The 26094-nt window shown below is 45.1% G+C and overlaps 1 protein-coding gene across 9 annotated transcripts in view; it reads left to right on the forward strand.

Annotated features, from left to right (window-relative positions):
* The first annotated feature begins 21738 nt into the window (after window positions 1-21738).
* Window positions 21739-26094, forward strand: part of ARHGAP22 (Rho GTPase activating protein 22) — a 211325-nt gene continuing 206969 nt past the window's right edge. For all 9 annotated transcript variants that reach the window (XM_074382137.1, XM_074382132.1, XM_074382135.1 and 6 more), the window contains exons 1-2: window positions 21739-22561; window positions 25316-25478. Coding sequence is in view for 8 of the 9 variants with exons in the window: in XM_074382132.1 (XP_074238233.1) it covers window positions 25427-25478 (52 nt within the window). In the remaining variant the exon portion in view is untranslated. The remainder of the gene's footprint in view (window positions 22562-25315; window positions 25479-26094) is intronic.

Below are 26094 nucleotides of genomic sequence, written 5' to 3' on the forward strand. Positions count from 1 at the left end.
TTCATATCTCCATTATTCAGGACAATTATAGGCATACCCATATTTAGACTGCATTCTAGCCCGGGCAACAAAGCAATACCCCCATTCTCTCTCCCTCTTCCTCTTCTTTATTCTTTTTATTAATATTCTTTTTTTCTTTCAAAAAAAAAAAAAGGAAAATAACATTTGTCATAAAACCTCAACCTCCACCAATACAAACTTGTCAGTACCCAGCAGCCAAAATAGGAGATCTGTCCAGCTTAAGATATGGGCCATAAGCTCATATTGACCCCATGTCTGTCCCCAGGAGGAGTCAGATGTACCAACATCCCTGCTTGAGTTTTCTTCTTTCACGTCACTGTCTGTGGGTAGAGAAGAGACAGACGCCAGGAGGGTACAGCACAGTAGGACATTATGACTGCCCTGAGAGGAACAATGAATGGGTGCATGTGGCAGCCTAAGCATCACCTTTCCAGAACAGAATGGGCACAAATTTGTTTTAAAGTAACAAATTAGAATCCATGGTGAGACTTTCCAAGATCCATCATGCTATATATAGTGTATACCATTGTGAGGGAAAACAATGTTCATTTTCTTGGCAGCTGATCCAAATTATCCATAGGGAGAGTTGACGAAAGACCTTAGGCTAGTAGGGGTTGGACTCTTGGACCGGGGATGAGCTTGCACCTAGGATGGAGTTGCACTGAACATGACAGAAAGTGTGAAAGGAGAAATTGCGGCCAGTCATGGTGGCTCACACCTGTAATCCCAGCACTTTGGCAGGCTGAAGCAGGCAGATCACTTGAAATCAGGAGTTCAAGATCAGCCAGGCCAACATGGTGAAACCCTGTCTCTACTAAAAATATAAAGAATCAGTGGGGGCATGGTGGCGCATGCCTGCAGTTACAGCTACCTAGGAGGCTAAGGCAGAAGAATCGCTTGAACCCAGGAGACAGAGATTTAAGTGAGCTGAGATCATGCCACTGCACTCCAGCCTGGGTGACAAGAATGAAACTCTGTAAAAGAAAGAAAGAGAGAGAGAGAGAGAGAGAGAGAGAGAGAGAGAGAGAAAGAGAGAGAAGAAAGAGAGAGAAAGAAAGAGAAAGAAAGAAAGAAGAAGAAGGAAGGAAGGAAAGAGAGAGAGAGAAAGGAAGGATAAATTAAAAGAAGATGTGCAGTGCAAGCCCGGAGAAAGAGAAAAAGCTTAGAGAATTTGGGGTGAAGTGTTTGTTGTATATGATGAAAACCCCTCCCTCATTGTCACGTATGAAATCATAAATAAAATCTACAGCGAGATATTGCCTGAAATCAGAGGCCTATGATAAGAGCAGCTTAGACACAGGACCTTCCACAGAGGCAGTAAGGGTGGCCAGCATGGGACAGGCCAGGACTCCATGCCTGTGAGTGCCCTAAGGAAGTGTGGAGAGTCTGTCGTAAAGGGATCTCACAAAGTCCACTGGAGCGCTTACATGCACCCAGGTCTCCTGCCTTCTGCTCACCTCAGCACCATGCCGGGTGGCTAGCAGCAGTCAGGTAAAGAGCACTAAATTCAGAGCTAGAAAATCAGGGTTGAAATTCTCACTATCCTACTGAGACGACTGACATCTTTAAGTTTGTTTTTTATTTGCAGAACGGGTGAACACCTTGTTATAAAGAACAAATCAAATAATATTTACCAGAGGGTTTTTAAATACTGAAAAGGGCTGGGCAAATGTAAGCTATTGTTAGTGAGCGAGTTGCCCAAGCTAAGGCACTGAATCCACCAGGGCAACTATGAACTGCTCATGTAAATGTGTATTTTTGTTGAAGGGCAATGTAAGAGTCTCTGATTTTAAAACAATTGCCCCAAAATGGCAGTTTTACTTCTGCATCTAGTTATGATGGTGTAACTGGTATAGGACATACCCTCCCACTGAAAACAACTATAAAATAGTTCAAATACATGAGACAACTGTTTTCAGGCATTTAATAGCAAGACTCTGATACTTGAGATAAGGAAAACACACAAGGTGAGCCCCACAATTACCCTGTAGTTTTTCCTAGGGATGCTTTTTCTGCTATGTTGCAGGCAGATGGAGCCCCAGAGGCAATAGTCTCCCTGAACTAAAAAGGTTTAAGTCAGATTTCCAAACTGCTGAAGGGGCTGGAGTGTTCAGGGCAGGTTCCTGAGGAGAGTTTGCTTTGTGGGAACTCACTGTGTGTGCCCTTGGCCAAGGACTCCTATGTGTGCACAGTGTGAGACTTCAAGAGACCCAGCAGAGATCACCTGACACAAGGCTGAGCACTGAAGGAGGTAACAGAGAATGGGCAGTGCTGCGAATGTTGCAGTTGCATCCCTTGGAGAGTGGAGAGACCTCACTGAGCATTGTGGGACTTTGCACCTCAGAGCCCTCGCCCCATCAGCTATTTAAGGCTAATGTTTTATCAGAAGCAATGGATGCCATAAGGCAATGGAAACACATCTTTAACATGCTAAAAGAAATGTCAGATATAGGTGAAAGGGAGGAAGGCAGCAAATCACACTGCCATGTGTGTACCTATGCAACAATCTTGCATGTTCTTCACACGTACCCCAAAACATAAAATGCAATAAAAAAATCATTAAAAAAAAGAAAAGAATAAAAATTGTTAACCAATAATTCAACAGCCAATGAATGTCTTTGTAAAAATGAGAATAAAAGACATTCATTTTAGGTCAATAAAAGCTGAGATCGTTCATCTCCAGCATACTTGAACTATAAGACATTATAAAGGCAGTGTTTGAAGCTGAAGGGAAAAAATGTCAGATGGAAACTTGGATCTATAGGAAGGAAAGAAAAACACTATTGGCAGCAAATATGTGCGTAAATAGAAACAAAATATGTACTTTTCATTTTTAGCTTCTTAAAGACTATGACTATTTAAAATGAAAATTGCACTGCTGTACTTTGGAGTTGATAGCATATGTGGATAGAATGTATTTGACAACTACAACACCCAAGACTGAGAAATCAATGGAAGCATATTGTTGCAATCTCACTTTTTACATAAAATTGTATATTATTTACTCTAAGTAAATTGTGATAAGGATATGTATTTTCTTCATAGCTTTGTGATAAAGATGTCAGAAAGTCAAAGTTTAGATCCAATCAACAAACCCACACTGAGCATTTCCTCTATGCCAGGTCTCAGGGAGGCCCTAAAGAAGCAGTGATGGACAGGGCAGAGCTGCTGTGAAGGTTAACTCCTTGCTGCAGAGCAGTCTACAGCAGTCATTCGAGTTGGCAAGCGATTCTTCCTCATATAGCAATTCAGGAATATTGCTCCGTTGTCCCGTAGAGCCTTGTCTTCTGCTTCCAGTCTGTAAAAGAGGAAAGGGAGTGAACAAGCAAGACATACCTCTGCCCATGAAGCCCCAGCCTCTGAGTGCTCTGCTCTCATGCCATTGTAACCACATGGCCATATCAAGCTGCAAGGAAGGCTGGGAAGTGTAGACAAGCCATGGGCCAGCCTCGGTCCTGTTACTTGAGAGAATGCATTTTGGTAGGCTGCTGATCTCTACTATGATCTCTTCAGAGCACTTACCATCATTTATCAGGGCAATATACCAAAAAGTTAATAATTTTAAAGTAAATATTTTTCTGATTTTTAAAATAAAACATGTTAATTTTAAATAGTATGTAAAAGTAAACAAAAAAAAAGAGAGAGAGAGAGAATAAAATAAAACTCACTAATGCCCGTAATACCCGAATGCTGAGAAATAGCATTTCAGCCTTTTTTTCCATGTATACATACTTTTTACTAAAGTATATTTCTTTAGTCTTATTTTTTGTTCTTAATAAACTGGAATCATCCATATATTCCCCTTTATAACTTGTTGGGTTTTTCTTTCACTTAATTTATCACAAGTACTTCCCCGTTTCATTATTACAATGTATTTTCTACACTATCTTGGGAACAAGAAATAAGACTATTTACACAGCAACAGGACATGTTTAACAAACCTGGAGAGAAAGGAGCTTCCTGGGTGCTGGTTGCATTTCCATATTCCCCAAGAGGATCATAATTAACTCCAGAAAAAAGAGAGAGAATCCCACCATCAGATTGTACTTCAGGGAGATACGATCACTGGTGTGAATGGAAGATAACCCCACAGGACACCTGGAACCTGCAGGAGAAATAGTCGATACTGCTGATGATATTCCATGAGACTTGGAGACAGGAGGGAGGGTTGGAAAACTACAAATGAACAAATTCTGTCATAATTTTCAAAGCTGGCCTGAAGATCCAACTCCATATTAGCAGAGTTAACATAAAACTCAAAAGGAGCCCACTGAGAAGATGAAGACCATGAGGATCACTGGGTGAACAATCAGCAAATCCTAATGTTTTGCCGAATCAACCCATTTTAGTCGGCATTGGGTATTGCCAGGACCAAATCCTAAACTGGGTTTTGGAGGCACAAATAATAGATAAGACTTTTTTCCCAAGGAGATTTCAAGCTAAGAACAAGTCCTTTAGGCTAAGCACATGTATCTTTGGTGTATGAGATCAAGAGTGCTGGCATCACTTTGGGTATGAGCTCCAATAAGGTGTTTGATAGCATCTCTCATAACTTATGCATCCATGTATTCCTCTACCATCTTCCTCTACCATCTGCCCACCACCATATGCCCCGTACTACAAAAGATGCCTAGTGTGGCAAGATCCAGTCTGTCTTTGGGGGAGTTCATAGACACCACACACACCATATAGGTCTCAGCCACCAATGTACAGCCTTACACCTGTCATGCCAAAATGGTTTAATTTGGGGGAAGTAGGAATAAAGAGCTGAAGCTTCAATTTAACTCTGAGTGCTTTGTTCCTTCACATCAGTTATGCAGCATTGGCAGAAATGAGGTTCTATCTACAGAGTCTCCACTCTGAGGAAGGTCTTGTGGGACCAGAGTGAGGGTGTCAGTGAGCAGCAGGCTTGGAAGGGGAAGGTTAATGGTAGTATGGAAGGTAAGGGAATATTTTGAAGAGATTTGTGGGAAACAAAAGCCTTTTCAACAAGTGATGCTGAAACAACATGGTTATCCATAATGAAAATAAATCAAGGCACTTTTGTTGAAAATCAATTGAACATAAATGCATGGTTTTATTTCTGGGTTCTCTGTCCTGTTCCATTGGTCAATGTGTCTGCTGTTACGCCAGCACCATGCTGTTTTGATTGCTATAACTTTGTAATATATTTTGAAATGAGAGGGTGAGGCCTGTAGCCTGATGCCTCTAGCCTTGTTCTATTCTTTTAGCTCACGATTTGGTGTCTCTTGTGATTCCACATGAATTTTGGAAATTTTTTCTATTTCTGTCAAGAATGACTTTAGAATTTTGATAGGGATTGCATTGTTTCTTAGATACCAATGTAAAAACTAAAGTTATTATGATCCTAGGAGAAAATATAGAAGAAAACATATGCAATTTAGGAATAGACAAAGTTTTTCTTGGACAGGATACAGAAAGCAGTAACTGTAAAAGAAACGACTGATAAATTAGACTTCCAAATTTCAAATTTCTTCTTACCAAAAGGCACTGTTAGTAAATGAAAGGAAAGCCATGGACAAGGAGAAAATATTACTGGCGAAGGAAGATTACTGATCCAGAGTACATAAACATCTCCAACAAATCACTAAGCAAAAGATGAACAACCCAATAAAAAGCAGAAAAAAAGATTTAAAGAGACACTTTATAAAATATATATGTAATACATATATGCAAATGGTCAAAAAGCACATGAAAACGTGCTCAACATTGTTAATTATTAAAGAAGTGAAAACTAAAACCACATTAAGATACCTCCACACATTTGTTTAGAATGGCTAAAATTTTAAAAACCGTCAATGTTAAATATTGCAATTGGAGCAACTAGAACACTCCTACATTGATGATAGGAATGCATAATGATGCAACAATTTTCATAAGCACTTTAATAGTTTCTTATAAAGTAAAATATACTTATATAGTAAAGTAAATATACTTACATAGTAAAGTAAAAAATATACTTTACATAGTTAAGTAAAATATAAAGTAAAATATACTTATCATGTGACCCACCAATTTCACCACCAGACACTTAGCCAAGAGAAATGAAGACACATGTCCACAGGAAGATTATCCATAAATATTCACAATAGCTTTATTCATAATAACTAAAAAGCAGAAACAACTCACAGGTTCATTAATGGGTAATGCATAAATAAACCATGGTACATTCATATGGTGGAATTCTACTCTACAGTAAAAAGAATTCAACTATTACACTGTTCAACATGGATTCCTCTCACAGGCATTAAGCTTGAGTAATGGAGGTTGCACACAAAAAAGTCCATACTGTGATTCCATTAATATAAAACTCTCCAGCAGGCAAAATTAACCTATGGTGAAAAAAAAAAATCAGAACAGCAGTTGCCCTGGGAAAGGGCTATTGACTGGATAAAGATATAAAGAATTTTTGTGAGGTGATGAAAATATTTAATATCTTCATAGGTGTGTGTGTTACAATTGTGGAACCAATTTGTCAAAATCATGCAGATAAGATTTGTGCATTTCAACATGCATAAAATTGTACACTGAAAATCTATGAAAATTATTAAGTGGGGGAAGTATAAATGAAACAAAAATGGCAAAATGTTGATCAAGGTTGAGTCTGGATGATGAATATGTAGTGGTTCATTAAATCACTATACTCAGTTTATAGATGTTCATTTTTTTCCATTTAAAAAAAAAAAAAGCTTTTTAGACAAAATAGGCCAGATGCGATGGTTCATGCCTGTAATCCCAGCACTTTGGGAGGCCAAGGCAAGAGGGTCACTTGAGATTAGGAGTTCAAAGTCAGCCTGACCAACATGGCGAAACCCCATCTCTACTAAAAATACAAAAAGTTAGCTGGGCATGGTGTCATGCGCTGTAATCCCAGTTACTCAGGAGGCTGAGGCAGGAGAATCACTTGAACCAGGAGTCGGAAGTTGCAGTGAGCTGAGATCAGGCCACTGCACTCCAGCCTGGATAACAGGGCAAGACTCCATCAGAAAGAGAGAGAGAGAGAGAGAGAAGAAAGAAAAAGAAAGCAGTGAAAGAAATGAAAAGTAGAAAGGAAGGAAATAGGAGACGAGAGGAAGGAAGGAGAAAAAAGGAGAGCATGGAGGGAAGGCTACATATATATATATTTGAGACGGGAGTTTCCCTCCTGTTGCCCAGGCTAGAGTGCAGTGGCTTGATCTCAGCTCACTGAAAGCTCCGCCTTCCGGTTTCAAGCGATTGTCCTGCCTCTGTCTCCCAAGTAGCTGGGATTACAGGGTCCCGCCACTACACCCAGCTAATTTTTGTATTTTTAGTAGAGATGGGGTTTCGCCATATTGGCCAGGCTGGTCTCTAACTCCTGACCTCGTGATCAGTCCGCCTTGGCCTCCCAAAGTGCTGGGATTACAGCCATGAGCCACCGCGCCTGGCCCTAAATCTTTTATCATGGAAATAGTGTGTCACGGGGTTAAACAGAGAACAATGAAACAATAGAAACTCCAGAAATAGCCTCAACTATGAAAATGTGTCATACAGAAAGGTGGCATCAAATCAGCGAGGAAAGTTGGACTGTTAATAAATGATGTTGGAATAACCAGGTAGACATACACCAAAAAATAAAATTAGATCCATTTACACGACTTGAAAAAAGCCACATGAATCCATTGTTTACAATAACAGACAAAATCGTACAAACCCCCAAAGATGAATAAATAAAGAGGTTTCACAAAGCATCTTGCAGGTAATAGTGAGTAAGTAGCTCTGGAGGAGTGGCCACGCAGCAGATCAGTCCCAAAGAGATGCCAAGCTTAAGGCTGATGAGGGCGGGGAGCCTGGAAAGAACACAGCTACCAGCAGGGAAGATTCTTCTGTTTCCCTCCGTGCTGTGCAGTCAGTTAAGAGAGAATTAACCTGGGAAAAAGCCGCCCACTCATATTTGAATATCTCACCTCAGCAGCCAGGGGCCCAAAGCCCCAGAGCAGCCTCCAGCACTCCCTGGCCTCTTGCTAAGCTATGTTTCTCACCAACAGCCGCAGAGGCCAGTGCTGGCGTCCACCCCAGCCCCGCGGAGGGAGATGCCCTCTGCTCGCGCACCTCCGTTAGGCCAGGTGGGATCTGGCTGGTGATGGTGATCAGGTGGGGGCTCCTCGTCAGAGCAAGCGCCCGTGGCGAGGACACCGACTCCCAGTGAGCAAACCTGTCTGCTCCCGCCACAACCAGGGAGGCACCTGAGAGATACCCGGCGGGGAGTCGGGGATGGGGGGCAGCCTAGACAGGTCCTCACGGCCAGACATCCCGGACAGAGGCTCCTGCCCCTAAGAGGGCCCCTTGCAGCGGGTCATTGAGAGACTGCCCAGGGACACCCAGGAGGGGGCACGCTGGGTGAGAAGCCGCTGCATCTGGCACTGGGAGAGGGCGAGGGGACCAGGGCCAGGCTCTTGAGCCTGGGAGGCTGGGGTTGGTGGGGACAGAGTGCTGCCTGAGGTCCGCAACCCCGGGAGCAGTGCGGGAAGCGGGTCGGGGGCTTCGCTTGTGGACCTGCGAGCTTGGGCAAGGTTGGACACCTCTCCGTGAAGGGGCGGGAGAGGGCAGGAAGTGCCTTCCTCCCTTCCTCTGGGTGCAGACCCTCGCCGGGGCCTCTCTGCTGCTTTACAGCCCCTCCCGACAGCGGCTTTTGTCGGAGGGGAAGCCCGAGCCCAGCAGGTGGGGCCGCTCCACGCTCCAGTGGCTGCTTCGCCCGCGCTCCCCGCTCCCCGGGGACCTCCGCTGACGCCCAGCCCCGGACACGCCCAGCCAGAGCCTGCGCCCTCAGCGGCGGAGACGAGCCTCGGGGACCCCGCCCGAGAGCACCGTTCCCAGGGGAACGGACGGTTCCTGGTCCCACCAGCCCTTGCTGGGACCGGGCAGGAGGAGCTCTGGAGTCAGACCAGTGATCGCGGGGGCATCGCTTAACTGCACTGAGGCTCTGTTCCCGCATCCGAAAATGAAGATCACAGCCGTTTCACGGATTTGGTTTTCATGAGAATTCCACAGAATCACTGTGTGAAGCTGGTAGGCCTGGAACAGTCCTGCCCGAGAGCGCCTCAGCGGCCGCAGAGTGCATTTCCAGGGCCTCCAAGGCCGGGGGAGAGGGGAAGCCTTCCCTGCCCCCGCCCTGCGCTCACTCACGGGGGAACAAAACACCCTCTCACACTACAGTCCCCCCTTTTGAAGGGGACTGTGAGACAAGACGGGAATCTTCTGCACTGACTTCTTTTGTCGGGGGAGCACCACATTTCCTGGGGAGGATGACCTGGGGAATGTTGGATTCTCTGTCATATTTCTCTGCTGCAAGAGAGAAGGAACCTGCCAGTATAAGCCACTAAACTGCAGGACTCTGAATAAGGCACTGAACTTCCCGAAGCCTTTTTTTTTTTATTTAATGTTTATAAATGGGAAATAATGAGGATTGAAGAATAAGAATGTACCTTATGGCAAAGCACAATGTTTAGCACATTGTGAATTACTGTGGTGTAGACAGGCACAAAATATAGCAGCTCCTCAGTGTAACAGGAGAATTCCTGCCCCACCTTCCCTGCTGGTGGAGGAAGTTAGGGGGCCGTGGGAACTAGAGACAGGGATAAAGTGTGACTTCAGGCCTTCTGGGATGTTTCTGCATGTGGTGGAAATCAATACGTACTGTGAAACGGATTACTGCAACGTAAATAAGGTCAGGGCTGGAGGAAGCAGAAGTTGCATTTTTAATAGTAGATACGGGTTTTTCTTTTTCACTTACAAAATAATACCCACACCTGGCAAACAAAAGGCAGTTGATAAGAACATCGAAAGTAGTTTCCCTTTTGCCCATGACCATTTTCCATTCGCCCAAATAATCACCAAGAGTAGTTTTTAGATTTTTAGATGGGTCTTCATTATAACTTCAACTAATAAATCTCTTTAGGTTTAAATAGCTGTTTTTTAGATTGATCTTCATTATAACTTCAACTAATAAACCTCTTTAGGATTCGTAAGTTTGTGACAATACCTTTGGACCTTCAGACATAAAAATAAGAAAATTAGAGTGCTTACACGGTCTCCTTCTTCCTCTCTTCTACTCCTGATTTGGAATTATACTTTTATGTTATCCTTCTAAATGTTGCCTTTCTAACTCTGTTCACTATATTTTACATGCCTTTCAATAATTTCCTTCATGACCTTAAATAGTACATTTATTCTTTTATGTATCAAATTAAGATGGCATTCACAGCTATGAAAGATAAGAATAGAGGCTGAGTATCCCTAATCCAAAATGAAAATCTGAAATGCTTCAAAACCCAAAACTTTTTAAGGCCTGAGATGATTCTCAAATGAAAAACTCATTCGACTGTGTCAGATTTCAGATTCTCAGATTAGGGATGCTCAACCAGTAACTCAGTTAGATTTTGGGATAATGCAAGTATCCCAAAATCTCAAACAATCCAAAATCCAAAACACTTTTGGTCTCAAACTCTGTTTCATTGAATTTTCTTTATTGTTAATTTTTGGGGTACATAATAGGTATATATTTATGGGTACAAGAGATGTTTTGATACAGGCATGCAACGTGAAATAATCACATCATAGAGAACTGGGTACCCATCCCCTTGAGCATTTATCCTTTGTGTTACAACCCCAAAAGTTTTGGATAAGGGATACTCAACCTGTACTGATGTAGCTATTCTTCCTCCCTTTCTCCTCCCCATCTTTTGTTTCCTATATTATTATTTTTATATCATCATGGTTTAAAATATTTGTATTAGCTAACAAAGTCTCTTACTTGCTTTGTTTATAAGTCAAGTCTGAAAACTAGAAAGCAAATATATAGCATTGACAGTATTGTGATTTCAAAGATAATATTGACAGTAGAATTGAAATTCTATGTAGTCATTCCAGAAAGAAGAAAGATACTTCTGTGCCATTAAAATTTTAAAATTAAATTATATAAACATACTTTATTAAATGTTTATATAAGCGTATAATTTATATAAACATATAACTTAATAAATTATATTAAAAACAAAGGTAATTAATACTCAAAATGCACCACTCTGTTACATTTTGCTATTACCTAAATAAGCGAGGCACACCTGTTGTTCTGAGTGGTGGAAACCCTCTATCGTGGTGGCTACTGCAGATTCCTTCCCAACACTGCATGTAGGAATGTCATGTTGGTAGCTTCCAGCTGTCCGTAGAGGGAGAATTTACAACGTGGAAATTGGAAAACACTACAAACAAGGGCTTGGTTTGTTGTTTTGTTCATTAGACTTCAGAAAATGGTAAGGAAGGTTAATAATGTAGATCAAACTTAAATTGTCCTGTCTATAGCCCTTACATTGTGATTAATACAAACAATTGAGACAATGTTTTCCCAGTATTTAAAAACTATTATTCAAGTAAACGAAGTCATACCATTGACAAATGAGTGAAGTTCCAACATATATATTGCTGAATCTTAGAGTGCTGTAGTATAATCAATATAGTTTGTATGAGAAGGAGATATCACTTAACAGTAGATTACACATCAGATTTCATGACCATTAATGTATTGGATAAAGCACTGTGGATTGAAATGCAACTTCATTTGTCAAATCATGGTTAAATTGAGACCATAGATGGGCTAGGGAGACCATTGTTTGGCAAAAATCAGGGAAAGCATTCTGTTAGAATCAATCAACTATATGAAATTTACAACCTAGAGTATTGCATGTTTTATCATTATTATCTGTAAGGTATTCATTATGCATCCTTTTATTAGTAAAATTTATAATAATCATACATATGTTGATATTCGTTTTTTTTTTAGAGCTGGGGTTGAGCATTTACCAGCACACCAGTATATCAGAGGTTTGCCTGATCTTGCCACTACCTCACATAAGACCGTAGGAGGGAATGAAGAGGAGCACATCTTCCTCCCTGGCTCTGGGGCCAGCGGGGTCCCAGAGGCTATCGGAATCATTAGTAGCATAAGAAGGACTCAGCACCAGAGAAGCGGAGTGAGAAAGAGCTGGCAGGGAAGGTCATTCCCAGAGCCTCTGCATCTCTAAATAGGGGCTGTAGGACCCTCCCGGCCTGACTCATGAAGAGTTGTGACAGTTTGGGTGACATCAGGCCCAGGGAAAGCAGAAGAGTGGCAATATTTGCTCCTTAAGGAGATGTCCCCATCCCCACCACCAGTTACCAAGAAGACATGTGGCTCAGACAACCCACTCCACCCACCCACAGCAGGGCTTACCAAAGCCTGGCCCAATTCTGAAGTATGGGGAAGGGCAGGAAGGTGAAGCCACTTCTGCTTTCTGCCCACAACCACTTAAGGACCAGCCCAGGGGCACATTTGAATTCTCAAACCTCAGCCACAGGTTCACTTCAAGTTTTGAGAAGAAATTCACAGGCAGTTTCATTATAACGGGCTGGGTACACTACGGAAGTGCCTCTCTGTGCTTCTGGAGAAACTCCGAAATGTGGGGATAATTGCTGTAAATATTAATAAGTGTGCCTTTGTCACCCACCAAGATTGATTGCCTTTTGCTTCCAGAAATTTCCTGTGGAAGACCCTAAAATTAAAATATTTGTTATTTACCCTTCTGTGAATTCATCCTAAGAAGATGATCCAATATTGAGAAGGCTTCTTATACATTTGCTTCAACCATTTTTTTTAAATGATAGAAGAATATGGGGCCATAAATAAACACGAAACTAACCCTTTATGTGGAAAGGTGCTCTCAGCATATTGGAAATCATCTAAAGTGTTCAATCGTAGGAGACTTTAAAGTAATGTAGCATACAGTGAGTAATATGCTGTTTCAGACATTATTTTTAAGACTATAAGGATATGCTTGATTTATAATGGTCAGTTAAAAAGCAGGTGAGCAGTCTGGCTGCAGGCACAGGCTCTGGAGTAGGAGGCCTCCCTCTGTGCTCATTGGCTGCCTGACCTTCAGTTCTGTAAACCTCAGCTTCCTCATCTACCCAATGGGCACTACAGCAGTAGCCTTCTTTCTAAGTGGTTTCAAGGGAAACAATGGACTGGCTCCCAGCACCCAGCACACAGCGAGTCTTCAATATCATTTATAACCAGAATTGTCATTACATCCATGGCAAATCGATCCACTGACAAAACACTAGAGAGAAATGCCACAGACTGACCCCAGTAGTTGTTGCTGGATGGTGGCACTGAGGGAGATGTCAGTCCTCAATCCTGCCTTTGTGGGATAGGATTCTTCTCCCACCTAGCCTTCTACCGTCCCCTACACTTTTCCTGTTGCTCATTCATTCTGCGAATCACTCTGCTATAGTTTCATCTTTGAGTTTTGATTATGAGCTCTTGAATCAGGGATTTTTTTCTTGCTTGTCTCCATAGCCATAGCCCCTAGCCTGGACCTAAGAAATAGTAGGTGTTCAATCAAACATTCAACAGTCAAATTTTCCCACGCTTTATTTGGAGTGTTTCAGATGTCTGCTGCTACATAACAAAACATAGTGGCTTGAAATAATAGCTATTTATTACTTCTCATGATTCTGTGGGACAGGAAGCAGGCAGGCCTTGGCTGGGCGGTTCTTCTGCTCCACACAGCATGGACCGAGAGCTGCCTGGCTGCACTTGTTAGGGGGCTAGAAGCTGGAAGATCCAAGGGAAGCTTTATTCACAAGTTTAGTGCCTCATTGCTCTTCCTTTGTAGCTGCTCTTTCCTCCCATGCCCACTCATCATTCATTAGACACTGCAAATCTTATAAAACATGGCAGCTTGGCTTCCAGAGAGAAAGACATGAAACCTCCAGGCTTCTTAGGGTCTACGTGCAGAAATGCCATAGCATCATTTCCACCTCTTGATGGAAGGAAGAGCATGAGCACACTGAGAGGGAAGGGATTTGGAAGGCCATCTCTAAACCAACTACTGCCTGATTAATTTTTTAAAAAAACAAGAAGAAAACATTTTTCTAAAGTAACACTAGGATAAGCTGGCCAAGAAGCAGCACTGGATGAAGCCCTTGCCCTTGCGTTTCAGAGTGGCATGGAGCCCAAGGCATAACTGCAACAGGAGCTCCCTGGCCCAGGAGCGGCAAGCCCAGAAGTCTCCCTGCAGGGAGGTTGTGCTCTGCTTCACAGGGAGAAACCACAGAGCTGGGCTCCCAGTGTACTCACAAAGAATCCTGTCCAGCTTATTGCCCCAAAAGCTTCTGAGCCCCAGCACCCATGTGCTATTCCTGGGTGGACAGACCAAGGTGAGCAGGGCAGCCTCCATATGCTCTGAGAGCCCGGCCTGCTGGAGGGAATGGTGTAGACCTGGTGACACATGGCCATGGAGTCAGTGGTGTCTTCATACTCACATGAACACTGACAGAAGATGCTACCTAATCAGGAAGCCGAGAGAAGTCCTGTCTTAGACTCTACACTTTGAGGGTCCATAAGAACCTGAACACACAGCACATGGTAGACATGTAGATGGGCACTTCCATTCCTCCAGAGGTGTGCCCAGTGTTGTCCTGTGTGACCCATGACTCTGACCCTGCACGCTGGCATTGTCCAGGCACCTCATCTCTTGTCCTATGTACGTCCTCAAAACAAAATGTGATTGGATCCAAGTGTTATGGATTTGGCTCATAGGATCAGTGGATGTTTGTGGGTTGTGCCATTGCCAGCAGGAACGTCGCTTCTGTGTCTGGGAGGAATTGAACATGGAAGCAATAGGAAAAAACGCAATTTCCAGATGCTTCCTCTCAGATCACCTAAATGTAGTACCTTCCCCATAAAAAATCTCATTTCTGAATACTGTGAGGCAGGTATTTTTTTTTTCTTTTCTTTGAGTTCAAATTCACAGTTTTGTAGATTCTTATATATCAGTGCAAAATTCCCAATGGTTCTTTGTGGCAGCCTGGAAATATTTCATGCTGTTAAACAGTTCACTCAGTCTTAGATGCGTACGTGTGGTTCTAGATGTATAATGTCATATGCATAAAGTGTGACACAGACTCTTCATACCAGCCACGAGATGCAAAACAAACACCAGAAATACTAACAGTTTGATTTTTAGATTTATTTTTTGTTTTTAAAATCCCAGTGAGAATTTAATTTTATTCGAGTAATGTTTTTTAAATTTTTTGCATTATTTAATTATCATATATATTTTGCTTTTTGATTTTTTAGAGAAATCTTCAAGAGCATAATGATAATAACATGCATTGGCACAGTAAAAAACCAACTTCCTTTGTAGCAACACTCAATCTTTCTGTGTGTCCACATGTTAGACTGGTAATGTATATTGTTGCTACTAGTGAGTATTCGCTCTTTTGTATTCTGTGTTAAGCTTTCCATTTTGAAATAATTATAGAGCCATAGGAAGTTATAAAAAAAAATCAGAGGTCCCATGTCCCCTTTTACCCAGTGTCTCTCAATGATTCTATCTTACACAACTTAGTACAGTATCAAAACCAGGGAACTGGCATTGATGCAATGTGTATCACTCCAGTTGTAGTACATGCAGATGTATGTAACCACTAGGGTGCACCACTATCCCATGGCTTCAAGCTGTCTCTCATGCTGTCCCTTATAGTCACACCTACCTTCTACCCCATTTGTCCCTAACCCCTGGCCCCCTCTCATCTGCTTTCCATCTCATTTTGAAAATGTTATATAAGTGGAATTGTGCAGCCTATGACCTTTTGGGTCTGGCTCTTTTCACTAAACATAGTGTCCCTGAGATCCACCCAAGTGGCTACAAGCATCCATAGTTCTTTCCTTTTCATTGCTAGCGTGTTTAACCATTCACCTGTTTAACCATCTTGACTGTTTCCAGTTTGAGGCTATTACAAATAAACCTGCTTTAGGAGCACCCTCAACACTCATCCTCACACCACATGTGCTGGTTGGAGCTGATTCTACCCTCAGCAGTTGGGTGGATGCATGACCAAGACCCATCAGATGAAACTGTCCCCTGCCCCAATTGAAGCAATGGGTTCAGGATTTTACACATGATTCACGACGGTCCATTCAGACGTCATCTCAAGAGTTTTGCTAGAATCATTAGGTTTATTTCTTTTCACCAAAAATGTCGTGAAAAATTGCACTCAACCCCTTTAGGTCTGGCAGTCCTCAGCTATGAAATAAGGATAAAAATCTCTGTGCTAACAGGTTAGTATGTATTTGTTCATTCAACAAACTAAAAAGTGTTTACTGAAAGGATGTGAGGGAGCATTTCAAGAAGTAGAAGCAGGTGCAAAGGCCCTGGGGCAGGAAAGGAGTTGAGTAACCAGTATGCTGAAAGCATAATGCCAAGAAGGTGGCAGTACCAGTGTAGGGAGGTTGAGCATGAAGACGGGCAAGATAAACTAGAGAAACAAGCAAGGACCTCTCAGGAAGGGTCTTCTAAGATCTGGCAGGAAGTTTGGACTTGAGGCTCAATATGGTGAGAAGCCATCGAGATGTTTTGAGCAGGGAAATGGCATGCTCCGATTTACATTTTACTGCTGCATGAAGAATGGCCTGAGGATAATAGAGCCTGCATGGAAACCAGTGTGAAGGCTCCTGAATGAGGCCAGGCAAGAAACGTCAGTGGCACACTAGGGTGATACTAAAGGAAAAAGAGAGAAAAGGATGGATTTGGGATGTATCCTGGAAATAGAAGTGACTACAAGGCTTACTCACAGAATGAGTCATCAGATCAACTCAAGAATGACCCCTACATCTTTTGCTTAACGTTAGTGTGGGTAGTAACATTAACTGGTATGGGAAGGAGGAACACACATGTTTCAAACGTATTGGATATGAGATGTTAGAGGGCGAGGGTAATGGAGCAGTCAGAAAAGGATGCCTGTTGCTTTGAGGTGAACTCTAGTCTGGAAACTGGGGCTCATCAACACAGAGGGTATTTCAAAACTGAATGGATAAGATTCCCTGGAAGAAGGAGGGTCCAAGCCTAAGACCTGGGAACCCTCAACAGTTAGAAGTTGTGTAGAACATTGAGAATTCATTCCCCCCTCAAAGCTAAAGTTGGGAAAGAAAAAAAAAAAAAAAAGCTGAGCTGTCTCATCACATGCTATCTTTTTCTTAATTTTTTAGTTAAATTCCCAGTTAATTAATTTGCAACCTTTCTTATTTTCTAATATACACATTTAATGTCATAAATTTCCTTCAAAGTACCATGTTAGCTGTATATGACAAGTCTTAAAATCGTGGTTCTGTGTTGCATTTGTTTCTAAGTATTTTTGTAATTTCTATTCCAGTATCTCCTTTTAGGCATAAATTAACGATGTATTTTTCAGTGTTTAGATGTATGTCTTTTAGTCTTGTTATTGTTGTCTAATTTTATTGTATCGAGGTTAGAGAACATTGAATACTATTGATTCTTTAGAGTTGGTTTATTGAACCCTCTTGTGAAGCGGTACATGTTCAATTTCTATAAATATTCCATGGGCACAGGCTTCTACATGTATGTATTATATCAGGGTTTCTTAATACATTGTTCAGAATCTCTTTCTCTACTAATTTGTTGCTAGTGTTCTACTTGGTCTATCAGTTTCTGAGAGTATTATCATAAAATTTCCACTAAGATTGTGAATTTTCAAATTCTTCACATTATGTCACAGATTTCTGTTTACTTGTTCTCTTTCCTTCCAGCCTATGCTGTTAGGTGTATGTAGGTTCAAGATTTTTGTATCTCTGTGTATCGTTTCTTTTATCATCTTACGATGACAATCTTTATCCCTAATAAAGACTTTCTTTAGTCTATCTTGTCCATATTAATATTACTTCACTATACTAGCTTCATTTTAATTCCTATTTAACAACCTTTTTCCATTCACTTGTTTTCAACATTTTCTGTGTTCTTGTATTTTAGATGTGTCTTCACAAACAGCTATAATTGGATTTTTCTAAAAAATGTGTGAGATTAATCTACTTATACTTGCTATGATTACTGATAAATTTATGCTGCTTGGGCCTATTTTTACCTTCTTCTTTTGTGTTTCTATTTATTGTAATTTTTCATTTACTCTTTTCTCCCTTTCTCCTTCTGTTGAATTGATTAGGATTTTCTTGTATATATCCCCCTCTACCGGTTTAGAAGTTATACATTCTACTTCTACTCTATACTTGTTATTCTTAACATTTTAAACATGAATATTTGACTTTTAAATGCCTACATCTGCACTGTCCGATAGAGTAGGGCCACTAGCCACATTTGAAATTGGATCAACTAAGCACTTAAATGTTTAATTTTATTTAACTTTAATTTAGAAATTGATACAAAATCCAATTATCAAAAAGCTTTTATGTATGTTTAGAGCAATCCGAAAATCCTTTTTTTAACTCTAAATTTTGTAAGCTCTAAATACAGGTAAAATACTTTCAGCAGAAATTTGGCATCCAAATTTGAATATGCTATAAATGTAGAATACACACCACATTTGGAAGAGTTGGTCTAAAAACAGGAATACAAAATGTTTCAATAAATAGTATCTATAATGATTACATGTAAAAATGATAGTATTTTGCATATACTGCCCTAAATAAAATGTTATGAAACTAATTTCACCTGTTTCTTTTTTAACGTGGCTACCAGAAAATGATGAATTATAGACGTGGTTCAAACTGTATTTCTGTTGGACAGGCTCATCTGGAGTGAACACTGCAAGTGCCCGGCAGTCTTAACGTTCCGATTCTCCCGTCTTCTCTTCCAGGTGACTGTGTTCAGTGTTAGTTACCGTATTGTATAAATATCAGCTCCACCTCATCCTTAACATGCCCACCTTGGTTACTCCTCACTCACGAACCATGGTGCTCAGGTTTACCAAAATGTCTGCCAGCTGCCCGGTCATCTCTGCACCCAGCTTCCCGTGCCTCCTTCACAGTTATCTCTCTTCTTCCAGCTTCTGAAGCCATACTGCAGGCTGCATTCTCTCCCAGTGTCACCGAGAACCCAGGCCCTGGGCAGAGACCCCCTGCCACAGCCTCCACGCCTGCTCCACAGTGGCTCCTCCAGCTCAGGGGGGCTGCCATGTGCAGGAGCCACAAAAGGCTGGCCCACCCCGAGTGCAGACAGGAAAGGGCACTCCAGGGAGGCACTCGGCTCAGCCCCCACACCCCCATATCCCTGCGGCTCCAACTCGGAGTGGGAATGGGGATGGGGCAACCCCTCGTCCATCCCCTTAATCCCTTCCCAGAAAGTACATCCAATTATCCAGGCACAGCCTCCGGGGCAAATTAGGGGCTTTAGCGTGCCCGCCGTGTAGGCCCCACCTGACCAGGGCTGAGGTCCAAGCATCATCCTCTTTCCTGGGGTGTCAGGGGGCCGCTCCCCAGCTCTGCTCCTCACAGACATGTCCCAGTCCAGTGGCCCAGGGCCTGGACCAGAGTGAGGGGAGGGGGTGCTCACTGCCCCTTAAAATTTGCACCCAAGATAACTCACTTGCCTCACCCTGTTCCCAGTCGTGCACCTACAGAAGCACGTGTTTCCTGTAAGTGTTACGCAGGTGACTCCTCTGGGCGTCCTGAAGTGGACGGAGCCCCTCCTTTCACGACATCCTTGGCACCTGTGCTGGTCATCACTGCGGGAAAACCCAAGAGCTCAAACAGTGTGCTGAGGGCGCCACCTCGTGGCCAACACTGCCAACTGCAGTCAGGATTACTCTACCCCTGTGAATCAGCTCCCCATTTCTTCTTCCAGTAATGTGATCCTTTTCAAAAAGAAGGTGGAAACAATCCCTAGGTTCCGGCATTGACTGACTTAAATATTTAAACACGTGAAACAATATATACCCCTCCAATGCTCATAACTACTAGAAAAACAAAACAGCGTCGCTACGTAAAAACAAAAGTACCCTAAGAGCTCTAATTAAACATGATCTACAGTGTGATTCTGGCAGAACGTGACCACTTGGATGGGACGATGGCTCAGTGAGCAGATATTTCCAAAAGACCTTCGTGGCCAACCCCATTTCCAGAAGCTTCAAAAACCCTGGATCCATACACAGGACCCTAGTTTCACGGAAACCAGGTAGCTCACTGATGAAGACAGCTTCCCGACTGCTGGCTAGGGTTGTAGGTCCCCCTCGGGCACCGGGAAGGGCCAAGGAAGGGCCCAAGGGAAAGTCACCATCTGGCTGCTGGTCCTGGGAGCCTCACCCCACCAGGATCCAGCCAAGTGTTAAAGGCAGCCGTGTTTTCTGCTACTTGCCGCCAACTTGATTTTAAACAAACAGGCAAATTCAGGCACTAGGTCACCTGGGAGTGTTTGATTATAAGGTGTTCATCCCAATGGCTTATATTTTAATTCATAATGTACATTTAAATGCAGAATATTTTTCAATGTGTGAGGAACCTGGTTTGAGAAGCTAAAACTGCCCTAGCTGCTGCTGCTGCTAATGATGATAATAGAGGAAACGGAGGACACAAACATTTCCAGGGCCCCTGCTAAAGGTTGCAGCTGCAACACACCGTCCTGGCTATGGAGACGAGCGTGGCATTCTAACGCGAGCTGGGCGCTTAGCCAAGTGCTCTACCTGACTTTCCTTACTTCACCCTCTAGCAGACCCTTGGAGTCAACAGGATTACTATCCTCACTTCATAGATGAGGAAGGGGGCTCAGAAAGGCTGAGTAACTTTCCCAGATACCTGGCTAAGAAGTGTCCGGGGGAGGAGTCAAACTCAACTCTCTTGCTCCCGAGTGCTGTCCTTTCCACTGAAGTTCACGCTGCCTCCCCCAGCAAGCCTGGAGAGTGAGTGAGCCCTCACCAGGGCACACAAAGAGGAGGCCTGGCACACTGTTTTCAGTGGAGCCCCCTATAGCTGCAGGGACTGATGGGGTCCAAGAACAGGATGCTGTGACCTTGCTCTGGTGCTGTGGCAGAACGTGTGCCTCGTTACCTCTGCCATGGTCACCCTGCCCCACACCCAGGACCTCCAGGGGCTGGCAAGAGGTTACCGCAGTGCTTCGGGTGAGTGATGGCTCAGAGGCTGAGTCAGGCTTTCCAAGGTTATCAGCTCATGGCCAACCACCATGCCGTGGTCATGGAGGACAAGAGTGCAGGTGGGTCTAGGTGAACCTGGACGCTAAACCCAGGTGAGCAGGAGGTCACTACACTCTCGGAGAAGGGTTTCTCTGCCCACCACAGACCCCGGAGGCCAGTTCAACAAGAGCCACCTGCCTGCTTCATCTGCTTTGACTTTCAAATGCCAGCCATGCTGCTTGTGGCTCTGGGACCTTGAGGAATGCATCTACCCTTTCTGACAGTAGTTTCCCAATCTATGAAGTGGGGGAAATTTGGGAAATGTGGGAGCCTTGGGCAGTGGCTCTGATCCCTCTTGGCAACCTCGGGGGCTCCTCCCCTGCTAGTGATTTCTCCAGCCCCCCGCTTTCTCCCCATACTTAAGACACAGAACTGGGCCAGCTATGCAGAATTCACCTACTCCAAGGAAGACTCAGTATGGAAAACCCCCTAAATCCCACACGCCCTGCCAGGCCCACGCTGTAGGACCTTGTCCCCACTATAGGCGCACAGGACGGTGAAGCTACAGACAGGCTGGGGCTAGATGCGCTCCGGCATCCAGAGGCCAGGAGGGAAGGCGCGGCGAGCGGCCGCGTCCCCGATGCCCGCCAGGGGGCGTCGTGCACGAGGGCCCAGGCAGGCCGCCTCCGCCCGCGACGCTACCCGCGCTGCCCGGCAGGGGTCAGCCTCGCCGGCCGTCCCCGACCCGGCTGCCGCAGCCTCCCGACCCGCCGGGCCCGCCCGCGGTGCCGCACCCCCACCCACCAACGCCGCCCCCAGAGGCGCCGAGCGGCCGGGAGCCCGGTCCTGCCTGAGGATGCGGGGCCCTGGCTGCACCCCCCGACCTTGCCCGCCAGCTCATCACACCGGGGCCGAGGGCAGGGCCACAGCCGGGGCGCCCGCGGAGCCAGAGGAGCGGGCCAGGAGCTCAGGCGCTGCCACCGCGCGGCGAGGAAGGAGCCCCAGGCAGGCCCCGGGCGGCCGAGGCGGGGGAAGAGACGCCGGGCCCCGGTTCCAGGTGAGCAGCCCCGCCCGCTCTGCCGGAGGCCGCGCTCGCTGCCCGCTCACACTCTGCGGGAGCTGCGGGTGCAGGACCCTGGGGCGCACGTGGCCAGCCCACTGCCACACCCGAGGGACGGGTTTCCGTCCCCACCTCGGCCCTGGTGAACCCTGTGGCTGGAGTGCCTCCTGATCCCACAGTGATGCCCACCTCGGGGCGCTGCCAGGTGCCAGGGTAACGCGTGTGACACACAGTGTGCTGAGAAGTGCTGGCTGTCACTGGGAATGTCCGTGGTGGGGTGACGCCCGGGCAGGGTGCGCTGGCCTGGCTCCAGAAGACCGGGCCTCTCCAGCCCCCACGGCACACTCGTTTGCTGCGTGGCCCGTGCAGGCGGTGGCTGCTCCTGGCTGAGTCATCCCGAGACAAGCGTCCAGCCCGAGCTCTCTACAGCCCTTCCCTGCGCTGCCCGGCAGGCCCCAGGAGCTGTGCCCAGCTGTGTCCGCTTAACTGGGGTGTGACCTGCATTTGAACTTGCTGCAGAAAAAGGTGGGTGAGGAAAAGGTGAGGCCTGGGGTGAGTGACTGGAGAGCAGTCTCCTGTCCCCTGTCCCCCTGAGGTCACTGTCCCCCAGCTGGTGGGCAGAGCTCTGTCCCCAAGTTTTCCAAAGGAGAGGCCCACGCTGTAGGACCTTGTCCCCACTATAGGCTGAGGTTGGTAAAGTTCACAGAGGTGGTTCCTGATAAAATTTCCCTAACCAGAGGTCTCCCAATGCATCGTCCGCCGCACACACACATCCACCCTCCATGGTGTGGGTGGAGGTCAGTGAGGAGCAGGCACCTGCCCGGTCACACACACCCAGGACAGAGGCCTGTCTCGCTCTCTCCCCGGGGAGGGGCCCCCTTGCTCTGTGAGAGCAGGGAGGAGATGGGTCACTGACCTGGCCAAGAGGAAAGAAAGGGTAATCAGCATATCCCAGGAGAGGAACTAACATTCCCCCCTCGGTGCCTCCCTCTCATACACCACACACACACACACACACACACACACGCACACACGCACACACACACACCGCCACCACCACCACCACCACCACCACCATGGGGATGTTCGCGTGTATCTTATCCTTAGGACAACCCCACTCTGGGCACTGTATCTTGGAGCCCTTTCCCCACCCTTGGTTGCAGTGGCTAGGCACTCTAGCATCCACTCTAGCATCCACCCTTTTTCCATCCATACCAGCTAAGGTGGCTTTTACCAGCCAACCCCACCCTATTCCTGGAATGAGAGCAGGTTGGCTTTAGCCAATCAGCACATTGTATTGGTTTGGGTGGTTTAGGGAGGGGTGCATGGCCCAACCAAGGCCATGAGGCAAGAAGAGTTGTTTGGGAGACTAAGGAGGGCAGCTTCCCAGCAGTTCTGAGACAGACACTGGAAGATAGGCTCTTTCTTTGTGTTGGTCATGAAAGAGTATTAGTCCCTGAAGCAAGCTGGTGTCCAGCATTTTTTAATAATGCAGGGACTTCGTTGAGAATGAAGCAGTCATTCTAGAAGCAAACAGGAGAACTGGAAAGAAACCCAGACTTGGTTAACATTGTCAAGCTGCTGGATCCAGCTATGCCTGAAGTCCATATTATGAAGACTTTCCTACTTAAGGAGCCAATAAATCCCCTCTTTTTAACTGTTGTTTTTTTTTTTTTCCTCTACAATTGAAAGTCCCTTACCTGGTAGCGTTTTCTTTTTTGACCAAAGAGAAAGTGGATATTCAGAAGATATCAAGTTGCCAGATACTCAGTTAAATCTGAATAGTGTTTCAGGTCAACAATACATACCTTTTTAGCAGACATTATGGCCCATGAAATACTTAGAGCACAGTTACACTGCAAAATTAACTGGGCATCCTACACTTTTGTTTGCTAAATCTGCTTCATGCCTAAATTCCCAGCACTCAAAAAGGGAAAACCTGGACTTGGTCCTTAATTTGTAGTCATGCTGCAAAACTCAGGCTTTTAGTTCCAAAGCGCCCTATACACCAAGTCATAGGACAGGCTTCTTCCTCTCACTCCTCTCTGCCTCTGTACCTGTGGGCTCTTATCTGCCTTGCACTCCGGCCTTTGCAACCCAAATTACTGCCTGCTTTGTTGCAACAACATGCTGGCGCCTTGGGTTTGGGCCCTTGCTGCGCTCTTCAAGCAGTTGAGTGCTTGCCTGCTGCCTCCTTCTGTTCCCAGCTGTCCCTGGTCACTCCCCAGAGGCTCAGGTTGACTCCCTTCTCTGCGCTGTTCCAGCCCTCCTTTCTGGGAACATTAGGCGCAGGAGCTGTCCACAGATCCCCAAGGCATGGGCCAACATGACAATTCCCCCACAGCACTGGCTATGCTTGTTTTATCTTTATAGCAGTGATTGGGTTTTAACTGCCTTTTCGCTCTCTGCAATTGAAAGGTGTTTCAGGTCACTATCAATAAACGTGACGCAAGCTCAATGTAGCAGAGACAGCAGCAGAGACAAGGAGGGTGTTAGGAAGAAAATTTGGGAGCATGCCCTCTCAGGAGTCACTGCTCCATCTGTATCAATGCTGCCTGTATTTAGATAACATTGTATCTACCGCCTTGGAGGCTACCTTTGCCTTGAACTGCTGGGACCACTATGCCAATGATGTTGATGGCTGCATACACATCGCTTGGCTGTTTCATAATCGGGATTTTTCTTTTTTATTCTCCGCAGCTGTAAATTATGCTGTAATGACTCTAAATTTCCAGAAATTGAATGGAAAAGCCATGCCACGAGCAGCCTGTGTGCCCGGTGAGGGTCTCACGTGGGGTGTTCCTGGCCCTTGACTCTCCATCTGTGGGTGGGATTAAGTCCTTGCTCTCCCCACTCATGAGACTTCTATGCCCACCAGAGGAAGGCCATAAATGCATTCCGGAAGTCATGCTGCAAATTTGCAGTGTTGTTAGTACTTATTTCTGAGCCTCTCAGGAAGCCCAGCTCCCCTTATATCCAGGTCAGCTCATGGAAAAAAATCAAATATAGCATCTGATGTGTGCTGAAGGCTTTGCCCACAACGCCCGCCCTTTCCACTTCTTGGCCCTCCGTTTGTTCTGAGAGGTGGTTGTCGTGATCGTTTCCATATTACGGATTTGAGGAACTGATACCCCAAGACCCCATGACTTAACCAAGACCATTCCAAGACCCCTAGGTGCCCTTATGCTGAATGAACTAATTCCTCACAGTGAGGCTTCTTGTTTAAAATCCAAAAAAATACCAGATAAAGGGCATTCTAAATATATTTCTTTTCTATAGATGTGGATCTCCTGTTACTGGAAAACAGGAATTAGCTTGTCTGCTTGAGGATGTGGTTGGTTCTTTATAAAAAGGATACAGAAGAAATTCGCACTGACTGCCAGCTTCATTATGCTGCCAACAGCTTCCAGCAAAAGGAGAACGTTTGCAGCCAGATATTTCAGTAAGAATTTCATTATGTTCTATGTGGGAAATGATTACCTTTGCATTTGACTTCTTGCTTGCGGGATGGGGTCCCCGGGGGCTATCTCGGTCCTGTGGCTGAGAGCACCAGGTGGCATCTGTGGTCAGGGTTCTGACCTCCTTCAGCTCCTGGCAATGGGTGAAAGCCCTGAACTACTTCACCCCTGAACTGCTGCAGCTCTTCTGTGTCTGCCTGAAAAACAGAGGCTTCAGGGTCCTGGGCAATAATGACTCCGGGCTCTGATTGCATTCAGAATCCATAAGGACCTCTATGTCCAAGGACTGCTGGGGTGATAAGCAAGTCCTTCACAAGGAAACGCTGTGTGCAGCTGAGGGCTGCTCTACCTCCTGCTTGGAAAGGATCCAGCCAAGGGGCTCATAGAGAAAGAATGAGGATGCCTCAGTAACCCTCAGAAAAGTATCTGGAGGTAACTGTTAGACCAAATGGGATGACTGGGTCACAGGCAGGTGCTATCTGCGTGGGCTGTGCAGGTGATAATTGGCTAGGTTATGCAGGTGGGTCACAGGCAGGTGCTGGCTGGGTGGGTTGTGCAAGTGATGACTTCCTCAGTTGTGCAGATGCTGGCTGGGTGGGT

The sequence above is a fragment of the Saimiri boliviensis genome, chromosome 12 (assembly GCF_048565385.1).
Source record: "Saimiri boliviensis isolate mSaiBol1 chromosome 12, mSaiBol1.pri, whole genome shotgun sequence".
Lineage (NCBI taxonomy): Eukaryota > Metazoa > Chordata > Mammalia > Primates > Cebidae > Saimiri > Saimiri boliviensis.